Source organism: Anopheles coluzzii, chromosome 2 (genome assembly GCF_943734685.1).
Source record: "Anopheles coluzzii chromosome 2, AcolN3, whole genome shotgun sequence".
In the NCBI taxonomy this organism is placed as follows: domain Eukaryota; kingdom Metazoa; phylum Arthropoda; class Insecta; order Diptera; family Culicidae; genus Anopheles; species Anopheles coluzzii.
Window position 1 is genome coordinate 30,367,229 of NC_064670.1, and position 25,338 is coordinate 30,392,566.

At 47.8% G+C, this 25,338-nt stretch overlaps 6 protein-coding genes and 1 long non-coding RNA gene across 14 annotated transcripts in view; 3 read left to right on the forward strand and 4 right to left on the reverse strand.

Annotated features, from left to right (window-relative positions):
- Positions 1-9,349, reverse strand: part of LOC120948267 (serine/threonine-protein kinase Pak) — a 60,075-nt gene extending 50,726 nt beyond the window's left edge. The window contains exons 1-3 of one of the 6 annotated variants that reach the window (XM_040364413.2): positions 8,968-9,349; positions 768-1,811; positions 363-517 (exon numbers count right to left, since the gene is read on the reverse strand). In XM_040364413.2, coding sequence (XP_040220347.2) covers positions 363-517; positions 768-933 — 321 coding nt within the window. In that variant the 5' untranslated portion in view covers positions 934-1,811; positions 8,968-9,349. The other 5 variants (XM_040364410.2, XM_040364409.2, XM_040364408.2 and 2 more) reach the window with 5 other exon arrangements.
- A 642-nt stretch (positions 9,350-9,991) lies between these two features.
- LOC120951244 (general transcription and DNA repair factor IIH helicase subunit XPD) lies at positions 9,992-12,854 on the forward strand. Its single transcript, XM_040369837.2, has 6 exons — positions 9,992-10,105; positions 10,168-10,977; positions 11,064-11,727; positions 11,806-12,332; positions 12,428-12,566; positions 12,643-12,854. Exons 1-6 carry the CDS (start codon positions 10,101-10,103, stop codon positions 12,778-12,780), a joined length of 2,283 nt encoding a protein of 760 aa, XP_040225771.1. The 5' UTR covers positions 9,992-10,100; the 3' UTR covers positions 12,781-12,854.
- Positions 12,855-14,701: 1,847 nt separating this feature from the next.
- Positions 14,702-16,601, reverse strand: LOC120948770 (GILT-like protein 1). The gene is made up of 5 exons (XM_040365474.2): positions 16,421-16,601; positions 16,194-16,325; positions 15,261-15,422; positions 15,053-15,193; positions 14,702-14,971 (listed from the first exon to the last, which is right to left on the reverse strand). The coding sequence occupies exons 1-5, from the start codon at positions 16,478-16,480 to the stop codon at positions 14,882-14,884; spliced, it is 585 nt and encodes a 194-aa protein (XP_040221408.2). The 5' UTR covers positions 16,481-16,601; the 3' UTR covers positions 14,702-14,881.
- A 204-nt stretch (positions 16,602-16,805) lies between these two features.
- LOC120948769 (uncharacterized) lies at positions 16,806-18,523 on the reverse strand. Its single transcript, XM_040365472.2, has 3 exons — positions 18,145-18,523; positions 17,766-18,076; positions 16,806-17,705 (listed from the first exon to the last, which is right to left on the reverse strand). The coding sequence occupies exons 1-3, from the start codon at positions 18,203-18,205 to the stop codon at positions 17,514-17,516; spliced, it is 564 nt and encodes a 187-aa protein (XP_040221406.2). The 5' UTR covers positions 18,206-18,523; the 3' UTR covers positions 16,806-17,513.
- A 459-nt stretch (positions 18,524-18,982) lies between these two features.
- LOC120948766 (ras-related GTP-binding protein A) lies at positions 18,983-21,710 on the forward strand. Its single transcript, XM_040365466.2, has 3 exons — positions 18,983-19,192; positions 19,304-19,403; positions 19,478-21,710. The coding sequence occupies exons 1-3, from the start codon at positions 19,181-19,183 to the stop codon at positions 20,545-20,547; spliced, it is 1,182 nt and encodes a 393-aa protein (XP_040221400.2). The 5' UTR covers positions 18,983-19,180; the 3' UTR covers positions 20,548-21,710.
- LOC120948771 (uncharacterized) lies at positions 21,128-22,346 on the reverse strand. The gene is made up of 2 exons (XR_005750975.2): positions 22,253-22,346; positions 21,128-22,169 (listed from the first exon to the last, which is right to left on the reverse strand). It is a non-coding gene; the product is annotated as an uncharacterized LOC120948771 (long non-coding RNA).
- LOC120948767 (beta carbonic anhydrase 1) lies at positions 21,787-24,546 on the forward strand. 3 transcript variants are annotated; one of them, XM_049605321.1, is made up of 5 exons: positions 21,787-22,104; positions 23,050-23,383; positions 23,468-23,740; positions 23,805-24,185; positions 24,500-24,546. In XM_049605321.1, the coding sequence occupies exons 2-5, from the start codon at positions 23,291-23,293 to the stop codon at positions 24,509-24,511; spliced, it is 759 nt and encodes a 252-aa protein (XP_049461278.1). In that variant the 5' UTR covers positions 21,787-22,104; positions 23,050-23,290; the 3' UTR covers positions 24,512-24,546. The 3 variants fall into 3 exon arrangements, with proteins under 3 accessions (XP_049461278.1, XP_040221402.1, XP_040221401.1); XM_040365468.2 differs by lacking the exon at positions 24,500-24,546 and having other exon boundaries at positions 21,791-22,104; positions 23,805-24,464; XM_040365467.2 differs by lacking the exons at positions 21,787-22,104; positions 24,500-24,546 and having other exon boundaries at positions 22,899-23,383; positions 23,805-24,464.
- The last annotated feature ends 792 nt before the right edge of the window (positions 24,547-25,338 follow it).

Consider the following 25,338-nt stretch of genomic DNA (forward strand, 5'->3'; position numbering starts at 1 on the left):
TATCCAAAAGCAGATGGGGGCAATTGAACCAAACGCCGACCAATTCAAATTAGATTGCATCACACCATTAGTGGAAAGTAGACGCGTTTCTTGTGCGTTGTTTACCGTACATCTTGGGGTGAGGGGGCAGAGGGGTTCATTTGCTGCCCAAGCGGGTGGGAGGAGGTTTAATACACAACACACATTAACCTTGCTCTCCTTTGCTCGATCTTACCACGTGCGCTTGCTTTCTTGCAAGTCCAAGGATGGCCGGGGTTTAATTTAAAGAGCCGAGCGCCTCTATCCCGCTCGCTCTCTTTATCCATCGCTCGCCTAAGACGGGTGTTTTGTTGGTGTTTTGGTTTCCGATATCACAAACTTACCGTAAATTCTCCGGTCACGGCATCGAAACCCACGTGCACCGTATGCTCGAAGTTGGTCGGATAGGATATATTCGGCTTCGAGTCGTTGTGGGACGCCTTCGATACCTTGATCTTGTTTTTGAGCGTTTTCTTCTTCCGGTCGGCATCTTCTGGTTCTGTAAAATGGGAACAGATAGAGAATCAAGATTAATATTACGCTTCGTTCGAGGGAAAAACCAATGCAATATATGCTCCTTTAGTGTTTAGAAATTTGTTTCATTAAATGTTCGTTCAATGTAAGTTGAGAGAAATTATTCAACAACGTATTTGTGATGATTGAACCAATCAATGTTGATAAGAGAATAATTTCAGTTGCAATTCTCAACTAATATTGTACAGTTTGAACAGCTCTTCCCCTTTTCGTACCTTTTGGTAACGGCTTCATATCCACCGGAGCGACACCATCGATTCGATCGATCACTCCAGAGCTGCCTCCACCGCCACCAATGACACCACCACCGCCGCCAGCGCCACCCCGATTGCTCGTCAACCGGACGGGCGGTGCCGGGGGTTTATCCTCTTCGCTGGACATGTTTTGCCGCAGATGATGCTCTCGTCGATGGACGATTTTCAAGCGGGATATGTATTATGCTACACACTCCTTTCAATAAAAAAAGGGACGAAATGTTGCAAGCAAACGCCCTTTGGTTTTATTTCTTGCACTCCGGCACACTCCTCTTGCAGCAATTATTTCCCTTCACTCGCGACACTATTATACCAAAAGCAGCTTCACAACTTTATTACTCCACTGGTACACTCCTTACTGGCCAGCTTTTTGTGCGCCTTTTCAATACACTTTCAATACTTTACTCTATAATTTAATTCGCAACACGCACTCCACAATAAACTCCACCGAGTGACGACGCTCGCTCACACCAACCGACAGCGGACATGTACACCACGCGGGGAACTGATTTCTCCCATCGAAATGCAAAACGGAAGCGAACACTTAAAATACACCCACCACGAGGAAAGCAACGGTCGCGAACTCGCGCACACACGATTCACACGTAAATGGCGGACCAAACGGACACTTTAACGGTTAAACCACAATCAAGCAAAAGACCACATCTAGGCGAACTGAAGCAGGATCGCAGTAGTGGCCGCAATTGGTAACGGGAACGGGGGAATGGGTGGGTAAGAGAAATAAATAGTAAATAAAAGTAACACAACATAAATGCACCAATGCAGAACAACACACACACACGTAGAGGGAAAATGCACTTTAAAGCCAACGCTTAATTTCTATCGCCGTTGCGCCATTTAAGGATTTTGCAGGATTTTATCCTTACGCATCGAGCACGTTCACATTGCACTGGTACTGGCGTTTTGTACCGGGTGTTGGTTGAGTGCAGACAATCGTGCCGTCACACGTGTTTGGTTTAATGACACTTTCGAACTGAAAACCACCTACGAAAGAGAGAATAGCGGGATTTAGGGGTTGATTATAGAACATCTGATTGCTTCAAATAATATTTGATAGAAGAAAAGAACATTGAAATGTTGCAGTTGCAGAAGAATACAGATTTGATGTTGTAACTGCTTATAATATGCATTTGCAAGGAAATAATGCTGGCTGAATACATTGTACATTGCTCGGTGTGATCTGAAACGATATAAAATATAGAAAAAAAACAACAATTAGTCAAATGCATACATTAAAGATCTTATAAACAGTAACAATACATAATTATATAATGAAAGATACTCTTGAACGCCTTCGGACGACCTAAACCCAAATAATACCTGACTGAACAATCGTCTAACACACACTTTGTGCCCAACACAACAGGGTCATTACACACCAGCTCATCTAAAAGGATCGATTTTCTTAACCTTCGGCCAGCGAACACACGTTAAGCCTCGACTATGAGTCTAACATTGGCAGTGAACCATTGAATCAACCACGGCGGCACAAAGTGCAATCCAATTTGCGCTCGTTCAACGGATTATTGTCGAAAAGAACCTCCGCAGCACTCTGTCGGGGAGGAGGAATAAAAAAAAACAGACCGGGCAAACGGATTTCGGTTGATCCATATAGATTTTCCGTAAATCCGTAAATTCTATTCACCGCTGCTATTCTCGCCGTGGAGCGAGAAAAAGAGGCGCACAAGCAGCCGAAGCCACTACAGAAGCAGGGCTGCCCGGCGGTGTGATGGAGGAGCATTGCTTCCGGTGGAAGCGTTTCTTTTTACCTTCTTAATACTTCCAAAACGAGACACGGCCGCCCGCGACAGACAACGGCAACCTCACCTTAATGTTGCTGGGAGGCTCCGTCAAAAATGGAGGTAATATTATTAGCGAGAACCATTTCAGGAACGAACAAAACAGGACGTGATGACACCACCACCACCACCACCACCACCGTTCATAACCAGCCTCCCCCTTCCTGTTTCGCATCACACACACAAACACGCTGGAGCAGCGGGAAAAGATCGTCTACCGCGTGCTCGCCAGCAAAGGCAGACCCTAGGCCGGTAGCAAAACGTGTGCGAAGAATGGTAAAGAACGGCAAAAATGGCCCGCACGCCAAAGATGGGAATCGGTAGCCACCGCTGATTGGCCGGAGGAAGAAAAAGGTGAGTGTTTCAATCGATTCCACTGTCACACGGCAAAGTTCTTCTTTATTTAGACAAATCGCGACCGCGTACAGTATTGAGCCGCAGGCCTGGTACGGTGGGGTACGTGCGTTTCGGTTGGAGCTTCCGTTCGGTACACAAAAGGAGGTTGGAGAAGCATTGCCTCGAGGCAACATAATTTTTGGCAAACAATATTGTCGTCACTCGTGATTCTAAGCGTGTGTTTTTTCTGGTACGTTTTCCTTTGTTGGTTCTTACCAATTCTTACGAAGATGTATCGCAAAATTGTCATAGACGAAGAGGTCTACAACATATTCAAGCCGCAACGAATCGGCTAGTACAATGAAAACAGACAACCTCTAAACTCAAGCTTAATAATATTTACAAAACACATTCGATCTTCAATGACTTGCAAGCGTCTCTTTTGCCAAGCATAAATATGAGACATTCAACCCACCGTGTGCCACCGCATGTTTGCGAATCGATGGAAAGACTTTGTCCCATATGGACAAAGGCTGGACTTTCGCTGTAGGCAGTATAACGTGTTACCTTCACCAGTTTGCGACAGACCAATTTTTCATTCAACCATTACCGTTTGTTGTTGTTTTCTTCTTCTTCTTCTTCTGCCTTCGATACGGAAAAGATTCCTCGCTTTCCTCGCAGGCGGCGAAAAGGTTGCCAGGCTCGGGAGATATAGCATAACTCATTACATACAATCGATCTTCTCGTTCATCGATATTATCTAACGAGCGAAACGAATCGCTTTCCGTTCAGGTTGCTGGCAGGTCGATCGCCTGTGCCTGTGCGAAACACAAACCCGCAAAAGCACAAGCTATTTGTCATCGCGTCCCGTGTTCCCCGTTGGTGGTGTGTTTTCTAGGGAACGTTTTTTTATCCTCTCTCTGTCGTTGAATTGTTAACCGCATACACAATCTCTTTTCTTTTGCCAATAATACCGGCAAAACTGAAGGCGCCACATTAAATAACGATCGCATGATCAATGCGATCAAAAAGGACGTGCAAACATGCTGTGACGATCAACGTTACGATATTGAACAATTTTACAGCATATAGGGTTTTCCAGGAGCGTTGGGACACTTTATTGACTCTTTCCCATTAGAAATGAACTGAATGTTATGGGAATTGATCTCTATCGCACCCTCGTTGGACAAATCTAACAAGATTTTCCAAGTAGCCTGTCCTATAGGAGTTCCATAGAGTTCAAAATTCCATCATATGATGTTCATTTCCAATAAGAAAGATCCAACGAAGTGTTCCCTCAACTATGAAAGGAGGTTTTAGTTTTTTTTCAAGTACAACGGAGTACTCGTTCGTCACAATACGGGTAGGTAATATACATGGGTTCCAAAAGAAAAAGTGATTCCAAAAGTGACACAACTCGATTTTTTGTTGGTTTAATTATTCTGCCTGCGCGTACAACTTTAGTCATATGAATCTCATTTCATCCCCAAACTAATCACAACACTGTCATAAATCTATGCTCCACTTTGACACAGCGTCCCGGGAGTTTCTTTCCCAAGGACAAGAACTTTTGAACCAGCCACGCTAAGGACGGTTCATTTAATTAACCTTGTGCCTGGTAACCGGAGGCTACGCGGGTGCAAAATGGTCACCCAATCCAATCGCACCCAACGGCGCTGTTGCAGAACATGGAAAGAAAAAGTTAGTAAATCCAGACGAAAATCGATTCTCGCCCCGCTCAAGTTCAGTGTCTAATGCGCTCCTAATGAAGAACGCTGACAAAAGAAATGAACAACCAACGAAACGGCTGGTTGGTGAATTTTGCTGCTGTTATTTCCAGCTACGAATGTCCGCTCCTTCTGTGTTTGGTGATAGCTTTTTTCTCATATCGCTTACCGAGCACGGCGAAGCAATCTTTGGTTGCTAGGGCGTCTTGAGTTCTAGTGGCAGCACGCGTCATGTACTACACACGGTCGCCTTGAAGCGGCGAAGGAGGGGGAAAGAAAATTTCAAACTAAAAATGGCACAACCCGAGAGCTCGTTGTCTCTCTCCGTGAGCTTCCGTTTGCTTCTTTTTTTCTTTTTTGTTTTATTTCCACGACCCTAATTGACGCCCTGTCCTAGGGTGTTGCGGATAAAAGTCAATGGCCCTGCGCGCTGTACACAAAAGGGCAAGAAGCAGGCCGGCACCACCCGTCGGTCGGTTCTGAGCGCAAAGATTTCGATCGTCGAAAAGGAAAATTGGAAAATCCGCACCGGATGGTGCCAGCATGGTGGTGACCTTCTTGGGACGGCGTACAGCAACCAACGCCTGCTGCTGCTTCGTAGATAGTTTTTGGAGTTCATTTCCAACTCAGCGTGAATTTTCAGTTGGGAGCTTGTTGTACATCGTACGCAATGCAATACCATGGCAGAAACACGTGGCGCAGTAACGTTGTTGTCAAAAGCCTTATGCTCTCTTGTCTGACGGAAAGCATGAGCTTGAAGCGCACGTGTACGATATTAACCCTCACACAAACACACACGCAAATTTCCCAAAACATCGTGTAATAAATACTGTCCAAGTAAATTACAAACTAAGCGTCGGAAAACAGCACTGTGAGCTTTCATCACACATTGATTGACCGAACCAAACGGTCAAACGGCAAAAACCTTCCGTTGAGTCACACCTTTTAGTCATACACGATGACGATAAGCGAATGAAGCGTGTCTCGACCGGGACACTGCACCTTCTTTCTAGCGCACCGCTCCCATTGCAATGAACACGGCAGCTTTTATCTACCGAAAGCTGAAGCCCCATTTCTCCTATCACGAGAAGCTCACTCAGCTTGATTTGATGGACGCGCTGAGATGTGGACGCTTTTTCGCTCGGCGGCCTTGGTTAGAGCATGATAAAAGTAAACCTCTGTCACAGTGTAAGATGGAGAAAATGAAATACGTCACACACCGTGACACGTTTACGCGTTCCACGTACCATCCCTTAAGCTTGTTTTTATCGGGGCCACGGCAAGCGCACTCCCGCCCGTAGGAGAGATGAATGTGTCACAAGCAATAGCATCATCATGGGGAATATAATGCATGCGGTCATGATTTTCCATCTCGCAGAATTGTCTCGCGAAATAATCTAGCTTTTTCTGCTGCTGCAGTCGCGTGCCAGCTACTTGCCGTGCTTCCTTTCCACCTTCGCCCACAGCTGGAGGGGTTCAACATACTACCACACCGTCTAGATTCGACCATTAATTTCATCACGCCAAAGTGCATGCTGTGGGAGTGGGAAGTGCACACACACACCAACACTCTCCTAAGGCTCGGCAAATGCGCGACCCAAAGAGATCATCATCATCATCCTCATCATCGTCGTCTTCTGATTGAGAAGACGGTGTATAGAGGGAGTGGGTGACACGGCACTCTCAAACACGGCACACACACACACACATACACCGAGCACAGGCTAAGCTGAAACCATTTTCCACCGTGGACAGCGCTGCATCAAAGAACATGGCGCAGACCGTACCGCAAGCGGGGTGAAATGCATCGCGACCGGATCGCCCAACCTTTGGGACCGGTAGACGAGACGGAAGAGGTGCGAACGAGCGAGAGAGCGCGCGCGTGTGTGCGATGCTGTCCATATATGAGTGTGCGGTGAAGCACTTAAGAGATATATTTATATTTGTAAGGAGACGCTTGTTTTCTTTACATCGTTCTCGCGCTCTCCCCCCTCGCGTTCGTTGCGCACTGGGGTCTGCACGCTTCGCCGTGGCGTTCTCGCCCGCGCCTTGGCAGTTTAATTTTATTAGTTCTTTTCTGTCTATTTTGGATCGCTTGGGGGGGAGAGAAGCAACCCTCCGGGCAGGATTGGAGCATGATGAATGGGCAGGGGCACGGGAGTGCATGTCTGCATGGTGTGGTTTTGGGTGTGTTGTAGCGCCGGCACCACTACTACTAGCCCACCACCCTGGGTAGCAGGAGGCCATTTATTCCTAGTTTAGAAGCAAATCCAAAACCCATCGGAAACTGAATTTAACATTCCTGCGCGAGCATGGAGCGTGTCGGGCGGGTGAGATTTGGTACGGGAGAAGCTCCCAGCTGCCATGCATTTCCTGGCTCAAATGCTGCATAAAGAAAGCAGCTTAGCATTGAAATCTAAAAATCTCCCGCTGCTGTAATTGAATCGCACTGGTTTTCTTTTTAATGATTGTTGCTAATAATGGCTCCCACACTCTAAATACAGCATCGGACGGTGCTGTTTATCACATGACTCTTTATCGATATTGTAAGGCTGAGAGTGTGTGTGTCATACTAAGCAACTAAGCCGTCGTCAGCCGTCGTCCAATGTGTTTCCATCAATTCCCGGGCCTACAAAGAAGGTGATACAACCGATGACTCATGTTTGGAACGACATTGCACTTACCTATTTGCGGTCGTGTGGATAGAAGAAAAGTGCACAAGCCACAATCTCTAGCATCCGCATGGAATAAAACATCGCTCCCTGTGCGCTTCTGGTGACACCTGTCCAGCTGCGTTTTAAGGCTTTTTGGGTACTCGATGACACTCGTCGATGCTGTTTTTTTTAATGCAGACGCGCATAAGCTTGAAACATTAATAGCTCCCTCGGGAGGAATCGGCGGAACCGACGATAATGACGGAAATGCCGCACCAGGGACATACGATGGCGACGTTTATCGGACGCAGCCTAGGTGTGTTGCCGCTGTCCTCATCAATCTTTCCTTTGAGCTGTGGCACCCGGGCACCAATCAGGCGATAAAAAGCAGCGAAGCAAGCCCATTATCAGCACCGTTTGGGGCGTCAGAAACGGAGGCTCATTTTCGCTGCATTTTGCGCAAATTTGCCAACACGCCGGGGAGAGGTGATAATCCTTCCGTTTTTAGCACGGGCACGATAAAAATCACACACCGGTTCCAACGCACCGCCACCCCACATCAGACCTTTCGGGGGGTGTGTGTGTGTGTGTGTGTGTGTGCTGGTGGTGGTGGTAAACGTTTCTTCGAATGCACTTTAGGGATGGTAACGGCGACTTTGTTCACACAGGTACACAGAGCGCGATGCACACGCACGCACACCACCACCGACCACGGGGAGGTTGGCTGGCTGCTGTCCCGCATGTGTGTTTTTTCTCACTGTTTTCGTCTTGTAGCTTTTCTTTCTCGAAGCAACACACTTCACACCGTACCGCCTCACTCTTTTTCACCGACTTTAGACACGTTCTTCTTCGGACTAACACCCTCACTAAACGTCGCGTTTTGGGTGTTCTTCCATTTCACTTCCTGTGTGCTATGGTTGCCCCGATGGGTAAAGGTGACTTACCGCACTCGGAGCGGTAGCAAGGAAGGAAGAGTGGCACACGAGGATGGGATGCCAGCCGTGCCCGTGAGCCTACCGACCGGATCTGGATTTCGCTCCAAATCGATACCGTTTTGCGTGATGGTCGCGACAGTTCTCGCGACAACCGCACACACACACCTTCACGCACCTACATACAAAGCTGCACATGCACGCTTGCGCTTGTTGAAATACGCGACAGAGCAGGCAGGCGAGCGGAAGATGGGGGGCAAAGGGCGGATAATCATACGCGACCCGCTCCCTACCCTCCGAACGCGGTCCCCCCCTGCCTGTCTCGCGTGAATCAGCAATTCATTTACGCAAGCCTCGAGGCTTGCGATGGACGGTTTTCCGTCTGTTTTCTTTTTCCTTCTTTTTTCGTGGAGCGCGAAGCCACACACATTTTCGGAACGATTACACACTCACTCAACTCATTTCACTGCATCGAATAAGTGATAATGCGAAACACGAAGCAAAAAAGGCTTTGCGAATTGGGCGAAGCACCCCGACACATACACGCACACACACACATATGACGTTGGCGGAGGTAAGCGATTCTGCTTCTTCTGCGTGGAAATTATGTTGAATCGTTCCAGAGTGAGGTGCTCCCATGGCACGCATCCCGAGCATCCACAGTTGCTGGGCGACAAATCTCGTGTAGTTACCTTGCGCTCCACAAAGACGGCGGCGAACACTCCATCTAGAACTGAAGCGAGAGGCACGGCCACGGTCGTCGACCAACGATGCGGAGCAGGGTGACGGGTTGGGTTGTTCCTGCGACCATCCGTACCATTTGGGAAGCTGGAACACAGACACCACACGGGCACACTCGCTGGCTGGAAACTCGTGCCCGAAGCGTGCGTGAGCTGTGCGTTGCGGGGAAAAACGGGCAAACACCTGGAGAAAATTAGCAGCACGACACGGGGACTCGATTTTTCCTTCGTACGGTATGCGTTACATTTCACATTATCTTCATTTTCTTCCTCTTCTTGTTTTGCAATTGCTTATACAGAGAGAGTGTGTCTGTGTGTGCGTGTTGTCAATTTTGTTTAACTGTCACTACCCAAGGTGGATTAAAGAAACGAGGTGGTGAAATCTAGAGCGTTTTGACAAATCGCCATTTGACGTAAGGTCCCCAGGATTCAAACAGTTGTTTACGTTTTTTCAACTTGTTCATTGAATTTATCTACAGTTTTTTATGATTTCGTATACTTTTCAAACATATTTTGGGCTTTTTGAGTTTTTATTAAACATTAAAACATAGATTCGGCACATATATTCCAGTTAAAAAAGAATAATTCGAGTGCTATTTGGAGAATGTATTGTATGATTCAAATTGTTTTCGACATATTTAAGGATAATAAATAAGAAATATTTTATTTTACATATGTTCACATTCATTCCGAATTATCTATGAGGCACATGGGAGAATTAAGTGATTTACATGATTTTATTTCTCGAGATTAACAAAATCATAAACTATATCTTTAATTTGACTCATTTCTGTTAAGATAATCAAAACAGATACAAAAATGCACTTAACAACCAAAAAATCTGTTTTATTTGCTATACTTTGTGTGCGGAAGCCAGTCGATAACGGTTTTAAAATGACGTAAGGTCCCTCATACATGGCGACCCCCCAAAGACCCTTTTCGTCCACTTGATGTCTTTAATCCACCTTGGTATAGCTGATCGTTTAGCTGTCAAAATCCTCCAAAACAACAACAACCCATTCTGCAGCCGGCGCGCGTGCATCGCATCTTCGTTTGCATCACACGAATGGAATAATCGCTACAAAATGAGGTAAGAATACGAACAAAATGTGCCAATTGCACTCCCCTAACCGCGGTACCTTGCGTCCACAGGATCAGCGTTGACGGATTGCTGGTGTACTTTCCGTACGAGTACATCTACCCGGAGCAGTACGCTTACATGCTCGAGCTGAAGCGTACGTTCGATGCGAAGGGCCACTGTCTGCTGGAAATGCCCTCGGGGACGGGCAAAACCACCACGCTGCTCTCGCTGATCGTGGCGTACATACTGGAGAACCCGCACGTCGTGCGCAAGCTGATCTACTGCTCGCGTACGGTGCCCGAGATTGAGAAGGTAATTGCCGAGCTGAAGCATCTGATGAACTACTACGAAAAGCAGACGGGCGCAATGCCGAACATTACCGGGCTGGTGCTTAGCTCGCGCAAAAACATGTGCATCCATCCGGAGGTGAGCCGCGAACGGGAGGGCAAGATTGTTGACGCACGGTGCTACGGCATGACCGCGAGCTACGTGCGCGAACGGGCGGCTCACGACGAGTCGGCACCGGTGTGCCAGTATTACGAGGGTTTCCAGGCGGAGGGCAAAGAAAACATGCTACCGCCGGGCGTGTACTCGATCGACGATCTGAAAGAGTTCGGCCGGGAGCGGAACTGGTGTCCGTACTTTCTGTCCCGCTTTGCCATCAACCAGGCGCACGTGGTCGTGTACAGCTACTACTACCTGCTCGATCCGAAGGTGGCGGAGGTGGTCTCGAAGGAGCTGGCCCGCGAATCGGTCGTCGTGTGCGACGAGGCGCACAACATCGACAACGTGTGCGTGGACTCGATGAGCGTAAAGATCAACCGGCGGCTGATCGAGCGCAGCACGACCGGTATACACAACCTGGAGAAGAAAGTGGCCGAGTAAGCGCGATTTGCGATTTTTGTTTATATTGCTGCAGCATTCTGAAGAGCACGTTCTGATGAAGCTGGTTTTCTTCCGCTTGCAGACTGAAGGAGGACGATAAGCGTCGCCTCAACGAAGAGTACGTCCGGCTGGTGCAGGGCTTGAAGGATGCGTCATTCGCCCGCGAAACCGACATGGTGCTGGCGAATCCGGTGTTGCCGAACGAGGTCATCAGGGAGGTCGTGCCGGGCAACATACGCAATGCGGATCACTTCCTGTCCTTTCTGAAGCGCTTCATCGAGTACATCAAATCGCGGCTGCGCGTCCAGCACGTGGTGCAGGAAAGTCCGGCCGGGTTTTTGCGCGACGTACAGCAGAAGGTGTGCATCGAGCGGAAACCGCTGCGCTTCTGTGCCGATCGGTTGCAGTCGCTGCTGCGCACGCTGGAAATCACGGACCTGAGCGAGTACGGCCCGCTGTCGGTCATTACCTCGTTCGCGACGCTCGTGTCGACGTACACGAAGGGCTTTACCATCATCATCGAGCCGTTCGACGACAAAACGCCCACCGTGTCGAATCCGATCATGCACTTCAGCTGTCTCGATTCGTCGATCGCGATGAAACCAATCTTCCAGCGGTTCCAGAGCGTGGTCATCACGTCCGGCACGCTCTCCCCGATGGACATGTACCCGAAGATACTGGACTTTGAGCCGGTCGTGATGAGCTCGTTCACGATGACGCTCGCCCGGCCCTGCTTGCTGCCGATGGTAAAGCAAATGAACCGAAACAAATGGCCACTGGATGGGGTTGGGATTATACTGTCATTTGCTCTTTCCATTCCGCAGATTGTAGCGCGTGGCAATGATCAGGTTGCCATCTCGTCGCGCTTTGAAACGCGCGAAGATACGGCGGTGACGCGCAATTACGGCCAGCTGCTGGTGGAGACGGCCAAAACCGTACCGGACGGGGTGGTGTGCTTCTTCACCTCCTACCTGTACCTGGAGTCGGTCGTCGCGTCCTGGTACGATCAGGGCATCATCGATACGCTGCTGCGCTACAAGCTACTGTTCATCGAAACGCAGGACAATGCGGAAACGTCCTACGCGCTGATGAACTACGTGAAGGCGTGCGAGTGTGGCCGCGGTGCCGTGCTGTTGGCCGTCGCCCGTGGCAAAGTGTCGGAGGGTGTGGATTTCGATCACCATCTCGGTCGGGCGGTGCTGATGTTTGGCATTCCGTACGTGTACACCCAGTCGCGCATACTGAAGGCACGGTTGGACTATTTGCGCGATCAGTTCCAGATACGGGAGAACGATTTTCTTACCTTCGATGCACTGCGGCATGCGGCACAGTGCGTTGGTCGTGCTATTCGGTAGGTATTCACGGGCACCTGTTGTTCTGCTTCTTGTGTCACGTGTGTACCCATTAAATGGTTTTTTTTTGTTGCTTGCTTGCCTCCCCAAACAGTGGTAAGACCGATTACGGTATTATGATCTTCGCGGACAAGCGCTTCTCCCGGCAGGACAAGCGGGGCAAGCTGCCGAAATGGATCCAGGAGCATCTGACCGATAATTTGAGCAATCTCAGCACGGAAGAATCGATGCAGGTTAGAGAGCAAATTTCTTCAGGCGGAGCGCAACCGTTTTTTTTTTTGCTAAAAATCAAACACTTTCCTTTCACAGCTTGCCAAACGCTGGCTCCGACAGATGGCACAGCCGTTCACCCGCGAAGATCAGCTCGGCGTTTCGCTACTTACGCTCGAGCAACTGCAAAGCATGGAGCGGGAAAAGCTGGAAAAACAGGCCCAAGGCAAACAGTGAGTGGTCGAGAGCAGCACAGTTCGAGTTGATGTACGCAAGAATAAAGCAACGGTGTTCAATTATGTTCCGGTCAACTGCAACGTTTCTTTTTTTTGTGTACACATATATTTTTTTATATTTTAACTAGCTAGATATTTAGAAACGGGGGTTTCTGGGGTTCCTGTACACGCTAAACAATATGCACACTTTCCACAGCTTCGTTTCCAGTGTACAACATTTCCCCTTTTTTGTTTGCTGACTTAGATAAATATGGGCGCGTTTTTCTCTCCGCAACACACCACAAACGGTAGGAAGATCCAACCCACGATGCCTTGAGTCGGGGTGTTTTGGTGGCAGTAGTAAAAGTTCCATTAAAATACAACATGATCGGTGTTCAACACTGAGAGCCGTACGATTGGGGAGGAAAAATGGGAAATCTCATACAAGTCCATCGCTAGAGAGCGCTTCTCTTGTGAGGCAAATCTCAAGCTTCTCATCTCAAAACGCAGCGGCTAACGCCAGCCACCCGGAAGATATGGTGTAAACATAGTAAAATAATCTTGGCTTTTTTTTCTCCTCCGCTCGTGCGTTTCTCCCCCGTGGTTTTAGGTGGCTTTTCGCAAACCACATCCTTGATTTGTTCTACCTTCACATGGATCACTCCCACTACCTTACGGATGGTTAGCCTGTGCGTATCTTGCTGCTGCACTGTTTGCAGAATTTCGTCCAGCTTTGCTCCTCCCGCAAGCCCGCCTCCAACCCCTATAGCTTCCTAGTAATTAGTGCTAGCATGCTGGAGCTGGACTGCTCTTGGCCTGAGTAGGATTCATTGTTGCCCTTCATGCTTTTGTTCCCGTTGCTATTATCCTTGGTGCTGTTGTCGTAGTTGTACTTGGTTTGGCTGCTGGACCTTTCCTGTATTTAAAAAGTTTTCGAAAAAAATCATTCTGAATGCCACTAGCCGGCGTTGTAGGAGCGGTTCTGATGTTTAAGATCAGTGATTTTGTTTTCAGCCCCGCTGAAACCTGGACTAGCGGCACCGCCATTACCATCCCACGGCAATTGTCGCTTGTTGTTGCTTGAATCCTTATTTTCTGAAATGATGTATGTGAAATGTTTAAATACTAATCCTCATAACACTCGACATAATGGCCTCATAATGGCGATGGAATTTGGCCATAATGGTATAATGGCAAACAATACACCAGCAAACCACTTATATAAGTGAAGAATAGCCAGTTTTTCCGCGTCAATGTAACACACAATATAAAATACTTACAGATTTAAATGTACAATCAAAAATATATAACGGCTGCAGCAAATCAGCAAATCACGAGAGGACGCGCAATGGAAGTGAATGCTCCCGACCAAGGTGTGTTTATAGAAGGTGAATTATTAGCGCGTTTGCCGGGCGCCCGACCAAGGTGTGTTTATAGAAGGTGAATTATTAGCGCATTTGCTGGGCGCCAGCTTTTTTGAACGTTGCGTAGCGCATTCGGGCTTAAAGTTGCAGAAGCATGCTCCAGTGGTTTGTGGCGGTTATAAATCCGATGGGTAAATGTAAATGTGAAATCTTGTGTGGATGTATTGTTCTCAAAATGTTTGTTTTCAATTTTCAAAAAAGCCATTTTCAATCTTTCGGAGCGGCGAACAGCCATAGAACGGTGAAATTGTGACCTCCCAATAGGATTAATCGGTGTACATTGTTGTGCTTAATTTGTGCTTAATCACCATGATTATGACTGGAAAACCAACAATCGTCTTAAATCGTCCGATACTTTATCAGCAACAAGTTTGCCTCGGACTTTAAATCCGATAGCACTTGCTTACGGAAATTGGCTTCAAATGCTGTGTGCCGATGATAAGATTCGATCGATTTGCCCTGTTTTTGTACAAACTTACGTAAACATTCTAGACTCGTGTCTCGGAATTGCAAAGATAGAAGTTGTTTCGCGTGTCCTAGTTCATGCGAATATTTTGTACTTTATTTGTTTTTTGTTTTTATTTTGAAGTGATGTACAATTTCAAAAACGTTCTTTTTCGGCTATTTGGCAGTCGGATTGACTTTCTTATAGTTAATCACTACGCGTCAGCTCGATACAGTTAACACACACGGGGACGCTTAACAGCCCACTCCGGTGAGTCCGGCCAGTTCGCAAATAATGCCCGCAAAGTCGGTCAGCGATCGATCCTGGAGACCCTGGTCGAATTGCTGAAACAAAACACAAACAAACAAAACCGAAGACGTTAATTAAATTTGTTCATACAAAATAGTTAATTGCATCATGCTTACGCCGTTGAACACGATGGTTGGAATAAACGCCGGCGTAATGAGCTGCGTGCGACGCTCCGCCTCAAGCTGAAGGGTCGTTCCCTGCGTACCCTCAACGCATTGCTCGGCAGCGTTAAGATTAACGCCCGAACGGAAGGCACACTTCGGGCGAAAGGCAAACGGTTATATTAGGTCAACCACTATTTCTGCATCAATTCTCGCTACTTACCTCCCAGCCGCGTGGATCAGCGGTGAAGCTCATCTGGCATCCGACGTAGTTCACCTGGGCCTGCTGGGTCGGCAGCAGGCTGAGCACACACGATTGCACACGATTGCCCTCACATTCGGCCGGACCGTGCTGGCAAATGAAGCTCTGGCCATTGTTGACGCTCTGGAAAGTAATGCAATGGATGCAATAAAAGCAACGAAGTTAGCTAACGCCCAGAATTCACAGCACACAGGCGCGCATTGTTTGAAGAGAGAAGAATGGGACGGAAACGATGCTTTCGAAATCGTTGCAGAATCTCGTCCAATTGCGCACATCAGCCCGGTGTGTGTAGGAGTTTTAATAGATCCATTTCAACGCCTTCTCGCTATTGACCTTAGCGTTGCGTGGGAAGGTTTTCTTGTATTGCTACATCGCGATCGGTTGGGGGGATAAGGTCGTGAGGCCGTATTTTGTAAAAGTTTCTTGAAATTTCATTCAAACATTAATATTATGGCACCAAAAACACCTAAGTACATACAGCTGCACAGGCGAGCAACCCGTTCGGAGCTTACGAAATAAATCCGGTTTTCTGTCCGCAGGCACGATCGCGACCCTCGGGCGGGGAGTTCCAATCGGTCTTAAGAACAATCCAACAGCTAAGCGCTGCCAGGCTTTTTTCGATTTAATTTATGTAGGAACAACCGTTCGCTCTACTCTCCCCAAACTGATGCAAAGAAAATAGCAACAAAACAGGTTTCTAGCTGGCGACACTGACCACAGCATACATCACCACACACACATACTGCCCGCACGCACATAGTTTCACACAGCCCAAATTAATAGAAATAGCTTATTCTGTCTGTCTCTAGAAATAGCTAACTTTGATTAAATGTAACCTAATAATTACATACAAACTTTGGCTCCCTTTCCCTTTTTGTCGCTTTTTGCACTTACCTGCGCTTTGCCGAACGGAATGAAGTCAAGGGTGATGGCGTTCAGAAGCGTCGGATTCAATGTCAGCAGCTGATTCTGCACCCAGCGCACACTGTCCGGGCAAAGGTGGGCATAGTAGACGTCCACCGTCACCTACCCGTCCCAAAGACAAGAAACAACATCTGCCGTAAGTACCTCCACCGAAGGTTTTTGTTTTACCACGATCACACAGCCTGGTTAACGCTTACCGCCTGCACGTTGGCAGCGAACGCTGCAAAGATTAGGACCGCCGCCAAAGATTGCTTCATGGTCGCCGAGGTAGAGTGGAGTAAAATCACTTTCAAAGGCTTGGCAAAGCACGCGTAAGCTGCTGGGTCGGATGCTTCGCTGATCCGTTGCGTCTGAAGGTGTCGAGCGGAATGCAACCGAAACGGGTCGTGCTAAATGCTTATTTTCGCTTCACCGTTCTCGCCTCCCCGCCTCCCCACCGCCGAAAATCGACCCTCGATGAGGGATTTCTGGTCGGTGTGTGGCGCTTGGATCGGATAAAGCCATCACAACGACCACGATGGAGCCGCGAGAGTGCGTTCTGAGCGGGCGAGCGGGCTGTCGTTGCGTACTGCCACGTGCTATCGTAGTGTGCGTCGGCTAGCGTTGGGCTGCGTAATGCGTGTGTAGCATGAGCCTTTCGGTGGGCTTGGTTTGCAACGTTAGGTGTGTCTGTGTACACATTTGTACTATAGTTTCGGTAAAGTTGGTCGCCCTAGCGCTCGGAGGGGGACTGTATGGAGCGTGATCAACTATGGAGATAAATTGTGTGGGAAAAAGTTGGCCGGGTCGAAAAGTTACTCAGGCAATGTAGATGAAGATATTACTATTAAAAATGAAACAATATTAGGGTTTCTTTAAAATCAATCATTTGGTGGGGAGTCAGTATCAGTCACACTTTATTGTGCTCAGTGACATCGCACACACTTCTTGAGTCTACTGAACCATCTTTTGATCTGTCTATCATTTGCTATTAATTTACCAGATTCCATTCAAATTTCCACTTGACCAGCAATCAATGCAAGCAAATCTACCGTCACTTAAAACAATTGCAATCTTATCATCTCCGGCGTGGGTGTGTGTGTCTGTGTGTGTGCAGTCTTATCTGGTCAGGTGTCACGGTATTGTCGGGGTCGGGACTATCCCTTCCGGCAGTTCGAACGCCTTCGATCGATAGGAGCGCGGTTTATCTTATCTAAAATGGGCAGTTAAAACGCCATCCTTTATTATCTCGGTCTCAATGTCTCGGAGTCAAATCTCGGAGTCAATGTCCAATATGGTGACTTGAAGGTATTACCACTGTTGAAAGGATTTGTTACCACGTATCCAAAAGCGCAACAGCTGGATAATCTCGTACGTAGGCTCTACGTACATCCAGTGCAGAAGACGAAACACCATACACACCATTGGAGAAGTGTCGCAATTGATGGTGGATTGTTGGCGTAAGTTGGCTACGTGGCTTGCCGGTTCGCGATTAAAGCGAGTCTGTAATGTTTGAAATGCTTTATTAGTTGAGTACTGCAACCTAACGATTTCATTACTTACCTGCTTAAAGCAGGAAAGGGTCCCAACTGTTTGGTTAAAGTTCCTCATTAGCATGTCCAACTTTTCCAACAGGAAATGAATAGCCTGCTCGGTGTTGCCGTGATTGTTCTCAGCCGACTTCGAAGATGATGCAGAGCTGAAACTTTCCTGGTCTTGCATTTTTTCGAATTGATTCATTTCGCTTAACAAATCAAACGATTCTACAGAAAGAAGTTTAAATACTAGCTTCAGCAGCTCCTTAACCTCGATTAAACATTGCACATTTTCCGTGGTGTGAGGATCGGACGTTTGCTGCTGATTGGTTGGATGTGCTATTGGAAGGAAAGGATTTCAAATTACACGATGTTTAACAATGTATGCTGCACGCAGCTCTGATTACCGAAACAGCAGGATAGGAGTAACACTTTGAACAACATCACCAGCTTAACACAATGAGCCATAACTAGATATTTTTTTCAACCGCTTGTGACACCTTACTTTTATAGTTTGGCACTGCAATGTGCTGTGTTTGAGTGCCAATTGTATTATAAAAATCAATCCATACCTTACATTCTTTGGATTCTTTTCAAAGGGGGCAGAAGCACATTTACTCACGAGAACGTTTCTACTATCACCAGTGTACAATGTCACAATATACATCAATGGAGCCGAAGCTAAAACATTTGCGTGATGTTTCGAACTTTTACAAAATTTAGATAACGCTTTTTGGGGACGGTCCCGTGGCACAGTCGACAACTCATACGACTTAACAGCATACCCGTCGTGGGTTCAAACTTTGTATGAACCAGCTGACTTTACTATTCCTATAACTTTACTTGTAGTCTATAAGTCTCTAGAGCTTGTATTGGCCCGTCATTACATTGCGTAAACTCTTACACTAAAAAGTTTAAGATAGTTTTATGAACAAATTTAATTTTCAATTACCGTTAAACGAAAACACGACCAATACAAACAATTTCAAATCAACAGGTTAAATAACATCACAATAAAACAAAAGCTGTATTTTCAAGTGTTTAGCTGTATTTAAGTTTTTTTGTGCTTCTGATTTAATTGCTGTACTCTTGTAAATGTTGTGCTATTTGTAGTTTTGTGTTGTGCTATTAAAAAAAAGATTTTTTGAATTCGCGCCAAACATTCAAACGGTATAACACTTTGTAAAGCATTTCCGTATAACGCTTCGCCTCAGCTGTCATCGGAACGTCAAACGTCAATAACATTTGTTGTTATTTTTTTTGTTGGTCGCTGCTATCTGTGCTGGAAGGGAAAAAAGAAAGAACGACCGTGATTCTAATCTACTTCCAATCAGAACTTTGTAATTTTTTCGTGTACATTCTACGCTTTTATATAGACGCTTGACTTCGGTAGCCGTGCGCACATATTTCTTCCCCGCAGCCAAACTAGCGCGCCCAGACACAATGAAGAAAAAGGTTTGTAGTGTGTTTTGTTTTCTACGACTTTGCCGTCATAACAGTGTCTCTCGATCAATGGCTGGCAATGATTCATGCAAATGGGATATATTTCTACGTTCCCGGTTGTAGGTGCTCCTGATGGGCAAGAGCGGCTCTGGCAAGACCAGCATGCGTTCGATCATCTTCGCCAACTACATCGCCCGTGACACACGAAGGCTGGGGGCCACAAGTGAGTGTCCTTGCGAGGCAGCAGAACAACCACCAGAACGCATTTGCTAATTTCGATTCTTTTCCCCCCGCCAGTCGATGTCGAACACTCACACGTCCGCTTTTTGGGCAATCTCGTGCTCAACCTGTGGGACTGCGGTGGGCAGGAATCGTTCATGGAGCAGTACTTCGCCTCACAGAAGGACAACATCTTCCGGAACGTGGAGGTGCTGATCTACGTGTTCGATGTGGAGAGCCGCGAGCTGGACAAGGACATGCACTACTACCAGTCGTGCCTGGAGGCGTTGCTGGTCAACTCGCCGAACGCGAAGATCTTCTGCCTCGTGCACAAGATGGACCTGGTGGCGGAGGAGCAGCGCGACATAATATTCAAGGAGCGCGAGGAGGACCTGAAGCGCTGTTCGCGCCCGCTCGAGTGTACGGCATTCCGGACGAGCATCTGGGACGAGACGCTGTACCGGGCGTGGAGCAGCATCGTCTACCAGCTGATCCCGAACGTGAAGGCGCTGGAGCACTCGCTCAACTACTTCGCGAACGTGGTGGACGCGGACGAGGTGCTGCTGTTCGAGCGGGCCACCTTTCTGGTGATTTCGCACTGCCAGCGCAAACAGCACCGGGACAGCCACCGGTTCGAGAAGGTGTCGAACATCATCAAACAGTTCAAGCTGTCCTGCTCGAAGCTCGGTGCCAAGTTCTCGTCGATGGAGGTGCGCAACAGCGTGTTTGCGGCGTTTATCGACACGTTCACGAGCAACACGTACGTGATGGTGGTGATGTCCGATCCGTCGATACCGTCCGAGGCAACGCTGATCAACATTCGGAACGCGCGCAAGTACTTCGAGGAGCTGGAGAACCCGAACAGCAGCACCGGCGCCAGCCATGCGAACAATCACCACCTGCACCATGCAGCCATCAGCCATCACGGTGCGCACGGTGGCATGGTGAATGGTGCGACGCATCCAAACCAGTACGCCGGAAGCGGCGGAGGCTATCACCAGTACGCTGGGCAGCAGCAGCAGCATCAGCAGCAGCAGCTTTACCAGCAACCGAATCAGCAGCAGCAACAGCACCAGCAGCTGCAAGCACACCACCTAACGCAATATCAATCGTACCATCACAACACCACAACGAACGCTTATCACTGATACCTGTACCGGAAGAAGTACTACTACTTCCGGTAAGCAAAACGAATACTAGGACGTGATCTTCCAGACAAAAAAAAAGAAAGCCTGATGGTCGTGCGGATGTCGACGTTCCTTCCTGCGCAGTCATTTTGTTGTTTAGTTTACCACGCGTGGAAGGTGCGAAACTGTGCACGCTTGAGAGCAGCCGCAGAAACGTTGGATGATGATGGGCCCCACCCCCCCCCTATGGAAGAGCAAACTCCACCACCTAAGTCAGACGCTGTGTGAATGTTTGAGAACGCGTGCAATCTCGGCAGGATATTGGCAAGTTTGCTTCCGTAGTTTTTGTTGTTGTTGTTGTTCTTGTTTTGATGCATCCCTCCTGTTTCCAAATAATCGAAAGGGCTGCACCGCTGCTGCCGGTTTGACGCTTGAGAGTAGACCGTTCCAACCTTACTGTTGAATATAACGTGTTCTTGATGATAATCCCGTTGCAACGATCCTAAGTCGTATATGTTTGTGTGTGACTGGCTGGTTTTTACTACTTTATAATGATTACAGAAGAAATTAGTGGGTTTGCTTTTTACTAGAAGTGTTACTATTAGCTTCTGCTGCTCCCGCCATATGTATATTTAGCTGCCGTTGGTTTGTTGCGCGCGCTGAATCGATCCTGTAGACTCCCGTGTTCAATAGCCGATTATTCGGATAAGTGATTCAAGCTGTTTGTTTGAGCTCTTCCAGCTTCTAGCGCTCACTTTCCCTTTTCGTTGTGCAATTTTTGCGAATCAAAACAGGTTCACGCCTTTGGAACTCTCGTTACACGTGGACCAAACTATCTTCCTCCTTCCTTTCTTCACACTATCGACACGCTAATGGAAAAGTGTTTCGCAGGGGAGAATATTGAATATTGTGACCAGATAAAAAAGCGAGCGTTTATGGTACCTAACTGAAACAGAATAGAATAATGAAAGAAGTAAAGCAAGACGGTGTAAATTTTGTTGCTGCAGGAGTAGAAGGAGCTTCGAATCCGCCAGCGAACCCTATTATTGATAGTGGTAAAATTCAGGACAACAGAGGAGGAGGAGGAGGAGGAGAAGGGTCTATGGGCTGGAGCAAATGAAGATGTAAACTGTAAAATAAAGCCAAACTGCAGAAGAATATGAATAAAATAATATTGATATAAACAGTTGTCGTTAAGTTCTAGTTGGAGAAATGAAATCTTATTGGAAATATTTGGAATTGAATTAGCTTGGCTCTACTCGATTCGAACTCGATTTCCATACTGCCCTTTGGCAATAGCAAAAATGCAATGCATGCGCATCGTGATATTTTTCTGCCGTTTTTCTTCCCTTCTTTCTAATCATGGCTCATCCCGCCCCAGCGTGTGGGATAGGTCCGTCGCTCAATTCCTGTTTACTCTGCTGCCCTTCCTTTCCAGCCGACAGCTGACCCACTGTACGAAGTCGGGTGCCGATGTTTAGCGATGGTATCACATCTTATCAGCGCTTTATTCCGACTATCGCCTCAGTTAGTGCCGCATCGTCCGTGCGAATAGAGGCGAGCTCACGCTCAGCTTTGGTAAAATAGTTCACTTTTAGATTCTCGTGCGTGTTGAACCGTTTAAGGAAAGAATTATTCGTGTACTGCAATGAACAAAATCGGTTTACAGTGATCGTCGTATGCGAAGGGCTCGTTGAGTTGTGAATTTCTTTCACTAAATACGTACCGAGCAAATTAAATTCATTTCGTTTCATGTCTTTTACATCCACAACTAATATCTAATCACCCTTACATAGTGCGTGCTCCAGCTTTGCTCCAATCGAATCGAAATCAATGAACGTAGAAACTTTACGCTTCGAAATCGAGAGTGACCTTCGCCCGAGACTGGTTCACGCACACTATATCTGTTTGCCTCGCGCAATCGTACGTTCGCGTCATGCCGAAGGGACGGTCCTACGGTTTCCATTGCCAGCCGGCATAACGCCCTGCACGGAAAAGAGATAGTAGTCAGCGACGTGTTGCTGATGCCGCTGCCGTTGCTCCATGCCGTTGCGACTCCATCGGGGCCGCCACGTGCGAGTGAGTGTATGCGTTTGCTGCAACGCTTACGCACACCGTCACACATTTGTTTACTAGCTCCGTCATCATTCTCACCCTTCCACCCTCTAAGCGCGCTCTTGCTCCAACCCCTTTCTCTGTGGACGCGTTGGACACGTTTATGTCCCTCATACATGGCCAGTTTCGGGCGGACCGGAGCATAGTGTGCTTCTGTGTGCGTTACATCTTTCGAAGCATTTGGGATCGGCGATGTCGTTGTGCATTCGATCGCTGATCGCGACGTACCACACTGTTTACGATCGTCACTCTATTTTTGCGTTTAATCCAGCGACTGTGAAGTCATCGCTGGACTACGCGGCTCTGGGGACAGACGTGCTGCAAGCATGTTCCCTTCTGCAATTATTTGCTGTTAAAGACGAGCAGCATCTTAAAAGTGTTAATTTGGATATTTCTTTTGGGCTGCAGTACGCTTTTATCGGTCAAGGTTGTAATTGTTGCTAACAAGCCGAAAGCAGAAACGATGCTCGTCCATTCGGTGACCCGTGAGTAGTGTGTCTGCGTGTCATCATAGTGTTTCCAAGTGCCGTGTTTGTACGCCCGGGTGCGCTGCCTCGGGGGTGTAGGAGATCGTCTTCGCGAGGAGCTGCTTCCGTAAGCCGATCCCACCCATCCACCCCAGTCACCCGGTCCAGTCGGTTTGTGAGTCATGGAGCGTATATTGCGAGGCGTTATGCGATACCGGCATACGACCCGCGAGCAAATGGTGCAGGAATTTCGGAAAGTTCGTGACAATCCGCAGGTATGGTAGCGATTTGGGGGGCGATTCTTTCATTCCAATATAATAAGGGACATTTTTCGTTTCTCACCTTTTTCGCCTGAACAGCCTAAAGCCGTGTTTTTCACCTGCATGGACAGTCGCATGATCCCGACCCGGTTTACCGAGACGCACGTCGGCGACATGTTTGTCGTGCGTAATGCCGGCAATCTCGTACCGCACGCAGAACACTTCCAGGACGAGTACTTTAGCTGCGAACCGGCCGCCCTAGAGTTGGGCTGTGTCGTGAACAACATCAAGCATATCATCGTCTGCGGGCACAGCGATTGTAAAGCGATGAACTTGCTGTACAAGCTGAAAGATCCCGAGTTTGCCTCGTTGGTAGGATGAGTATTGTGCCGAAGTGTGTCGCATCACTAATCCTTACCAATTCTTCGCTTCGCAGGACAACCGGCGCATATCGCCGCTGCGGGCGTGGCTGTGCGAGCACGCCAACACGAGCCTGGCCAAGTTTCAAAACCTCAAAGAAATCGGGCTCGATAAGCCGCTCATCTTCTCGTCCGAAACGCCGCTCCGCAAGTTCGTCGCGTACATCGATCCGGAGAACAACTTTGCGATCGAAGACAAGCTGTCCCAGGTGAACACGCTGCAGCAGATCGAGAACGTGGCGTCGTACGGGTTTCTCAAGCGCCGGCTCGAATCGCACGATCTGCACATCCACGCGCTTTGGTTCGATATCTACACGGGCGATATCTACTTCTTTAGCCGCAACTCGAAACGGTTCATTGCGATCGACGAAAGCTCGATCGACCGATTGCTGGACGAGGTACGGCGATATTATTCGTGATGCAGGGGGGTATAGCTTTAGCTGAGCAATACGGGTTGAAAGCAGCGGGAGGGAAATGCTTTCTAGATTGCTATCGGGTGCAAATGAACGGGTTTGCAAAGCTGCGTAGTTAGTGTATTGTGATTGTAAATCAAAAGTGAACGTTACGTTAGTTTCTGTGTGTAGTAGAATCAGATGATTGTGCAATGTCGCTGTATAGAGTCGCTTCTTTTTAAAATGTTTCGCAATAAACATGGTACATGTTTCGCGGGGCTCGAATTATAACGATTAAATCTATATTTTTCCCTTCAAAGGTACGCACTTAACGCTGCACCCTGGGAAGCTTCAGTCGCACAACGAATATGATTGCATTTATTTTTACGCACACTTAGCACATATAATAAAATAACTAAGCAAGGCTTAAAATAATAATAAAAAATAACAAAAAAAGGCTTTTCCTTTGATGAAATATAATGTAACGGACACGCTTAACGAATCACGTGTCACCCAGCGAATGCAATTCAAAATTCGTACATGCTGCTATACGAATTGCATACTTTCAGGCGTTAAGCGAAATAACCCTTCTCATCATACGATCGCTACAACTTCTGAGTATCTTGCTGCAATAGCCTAAATCTCACGTGTGCACGTGTGCACCGTTTCAACTGCATGGGTCTGGGTCAGTCGCCCGATCCCGATGTGTTGATGGAGTCGGAATTGGAGTGGAAAAATGGGTCCATAACACCCCTTGGCCGGTGCAGCCGCAGCAGCAGAAGGGGATGAAAAATGTGCATTGCCAAGGTTGCTTTGATGAATCGGTTCGTACGAAAACGGCAGACTGGCAGATGTAGCAGTAAAGTAGCGCAGCGGCGCTGTACTTTGTTCACAGTTTTGTTTTTTAGCAGACCACCCGCGCGCGGCTGGCTGCGTAAGAGCAAAGCACGTGAAATTTACTACCCTCAGCAACGGGCAACATGGTGCCAGCTTGTTGTTATCTCTGGTACAGCCGCTGGTGGTGTGTTTTCGAACCGTGTCGTCTCGACGCGCGCGTGGGGCGGAGGTGCATCTTCCGGTGCGAGGAAGCGTCGTCGTTTGTCTAGCTACTCGGTAGGAGGCTCTACGCCGCCGCCACGGTAGCAACATTCCGCGCAAT

Excerpts from the sequence above, each read along its gene's own strand:
- LOC120948769 (XM_040365472.2), bottom strand. The coding sequence starts at position 18,205 with ATGGCTCATTGTGTTAAGCTGGTGATGTTGTTCAAAGTGTTACTCCTA. Across the intron at positions 18,077-18,144 it reads ACTCCTATCCTGCTGTTTCG|CACATCCAACCAATCAGCAG; the intron begins GTAATCAGAGCT and ends TCCTTCCAATAG. Across the intron at positions 17,706-17,765 it reads CCCTTTCCTGCTTTAAGCAG|ACTCGCTTTAATCGCGAACC; the intron begins GTAAGTAATGAA and ends CAAACATTACAG.
- LOC120948767 (XM_040365468.2), top strand. The coding sequence starts at position 23,291 with ATGGAGCGTATATTGCGAGGCGTTATGCGATACCGGCATACGACCCGC. Across the intron at positions 23,384-23,467 it reads AAGTTCGTGACAATCCGCAG|CCTAAAGCCGTGTTTTTCAC; the intron begins GTATGGTAGCGA and ends TCGCCTGAACAG. Across the intron at positions 23,741-23,804 it reads ATCCCGAGTTTGCCTCGTTG|GACAACCGGCGCATATCGCC; the intron begins GTAGGATGAGTA and ends TTCGCTTCGCAG.
- LOC120951244 (XM_040369837.2), top strand. Across the intron at positions 11,728-11,805 it reads GGCCCTGCTTGCTGCCGATG|ATTGTAGCGCGTGGCAATGA; the intron begins GTAAAGCAAATG and ends TCCATTCCGCAG. Across the intron at positions 12,567-12,642 it reads GCACGGAAGAATCGATGCAG|CTTGCCAAACGCTGGCTCCG; the intron begins GTTAGAGAGCAA and ends TTCCTTTCACAG.
- LOC120948770 (XM_040365474.2), bottom strand. The coding sequence starts at position 16,480 with ATGAAGCAATCTTTGGCGGCGGTCCTAATCTTTGCAGCGTTCGCTGCC. Across the intron at positions 15,194-15,260 it reads CTGATCCACGCGGCTGGGAG|TGTGCCTTCCGTTCGGGCGT; the intron begins GTAAGTAGCGAG and ends TTTCGCCCGAAG. Across the intron at positions 14,972-15,052 it reads CAACCATCGTGTTCAACGGC|CAATTCGACCAGGGTCTCCA; the intron begins GTAAGCATGATG and ends GTTTTGTTTCAG.
- LOC120948766 (XM_040365466.2), top strand. Across the intron at positions 19,404-19,477 it reads ACGAAGGCTGGGGGCCACAA|TCGATGTCGAACACTCACAC; the intron begins GTGAGTGTCCTT and ends TCCCCCCGCCAG.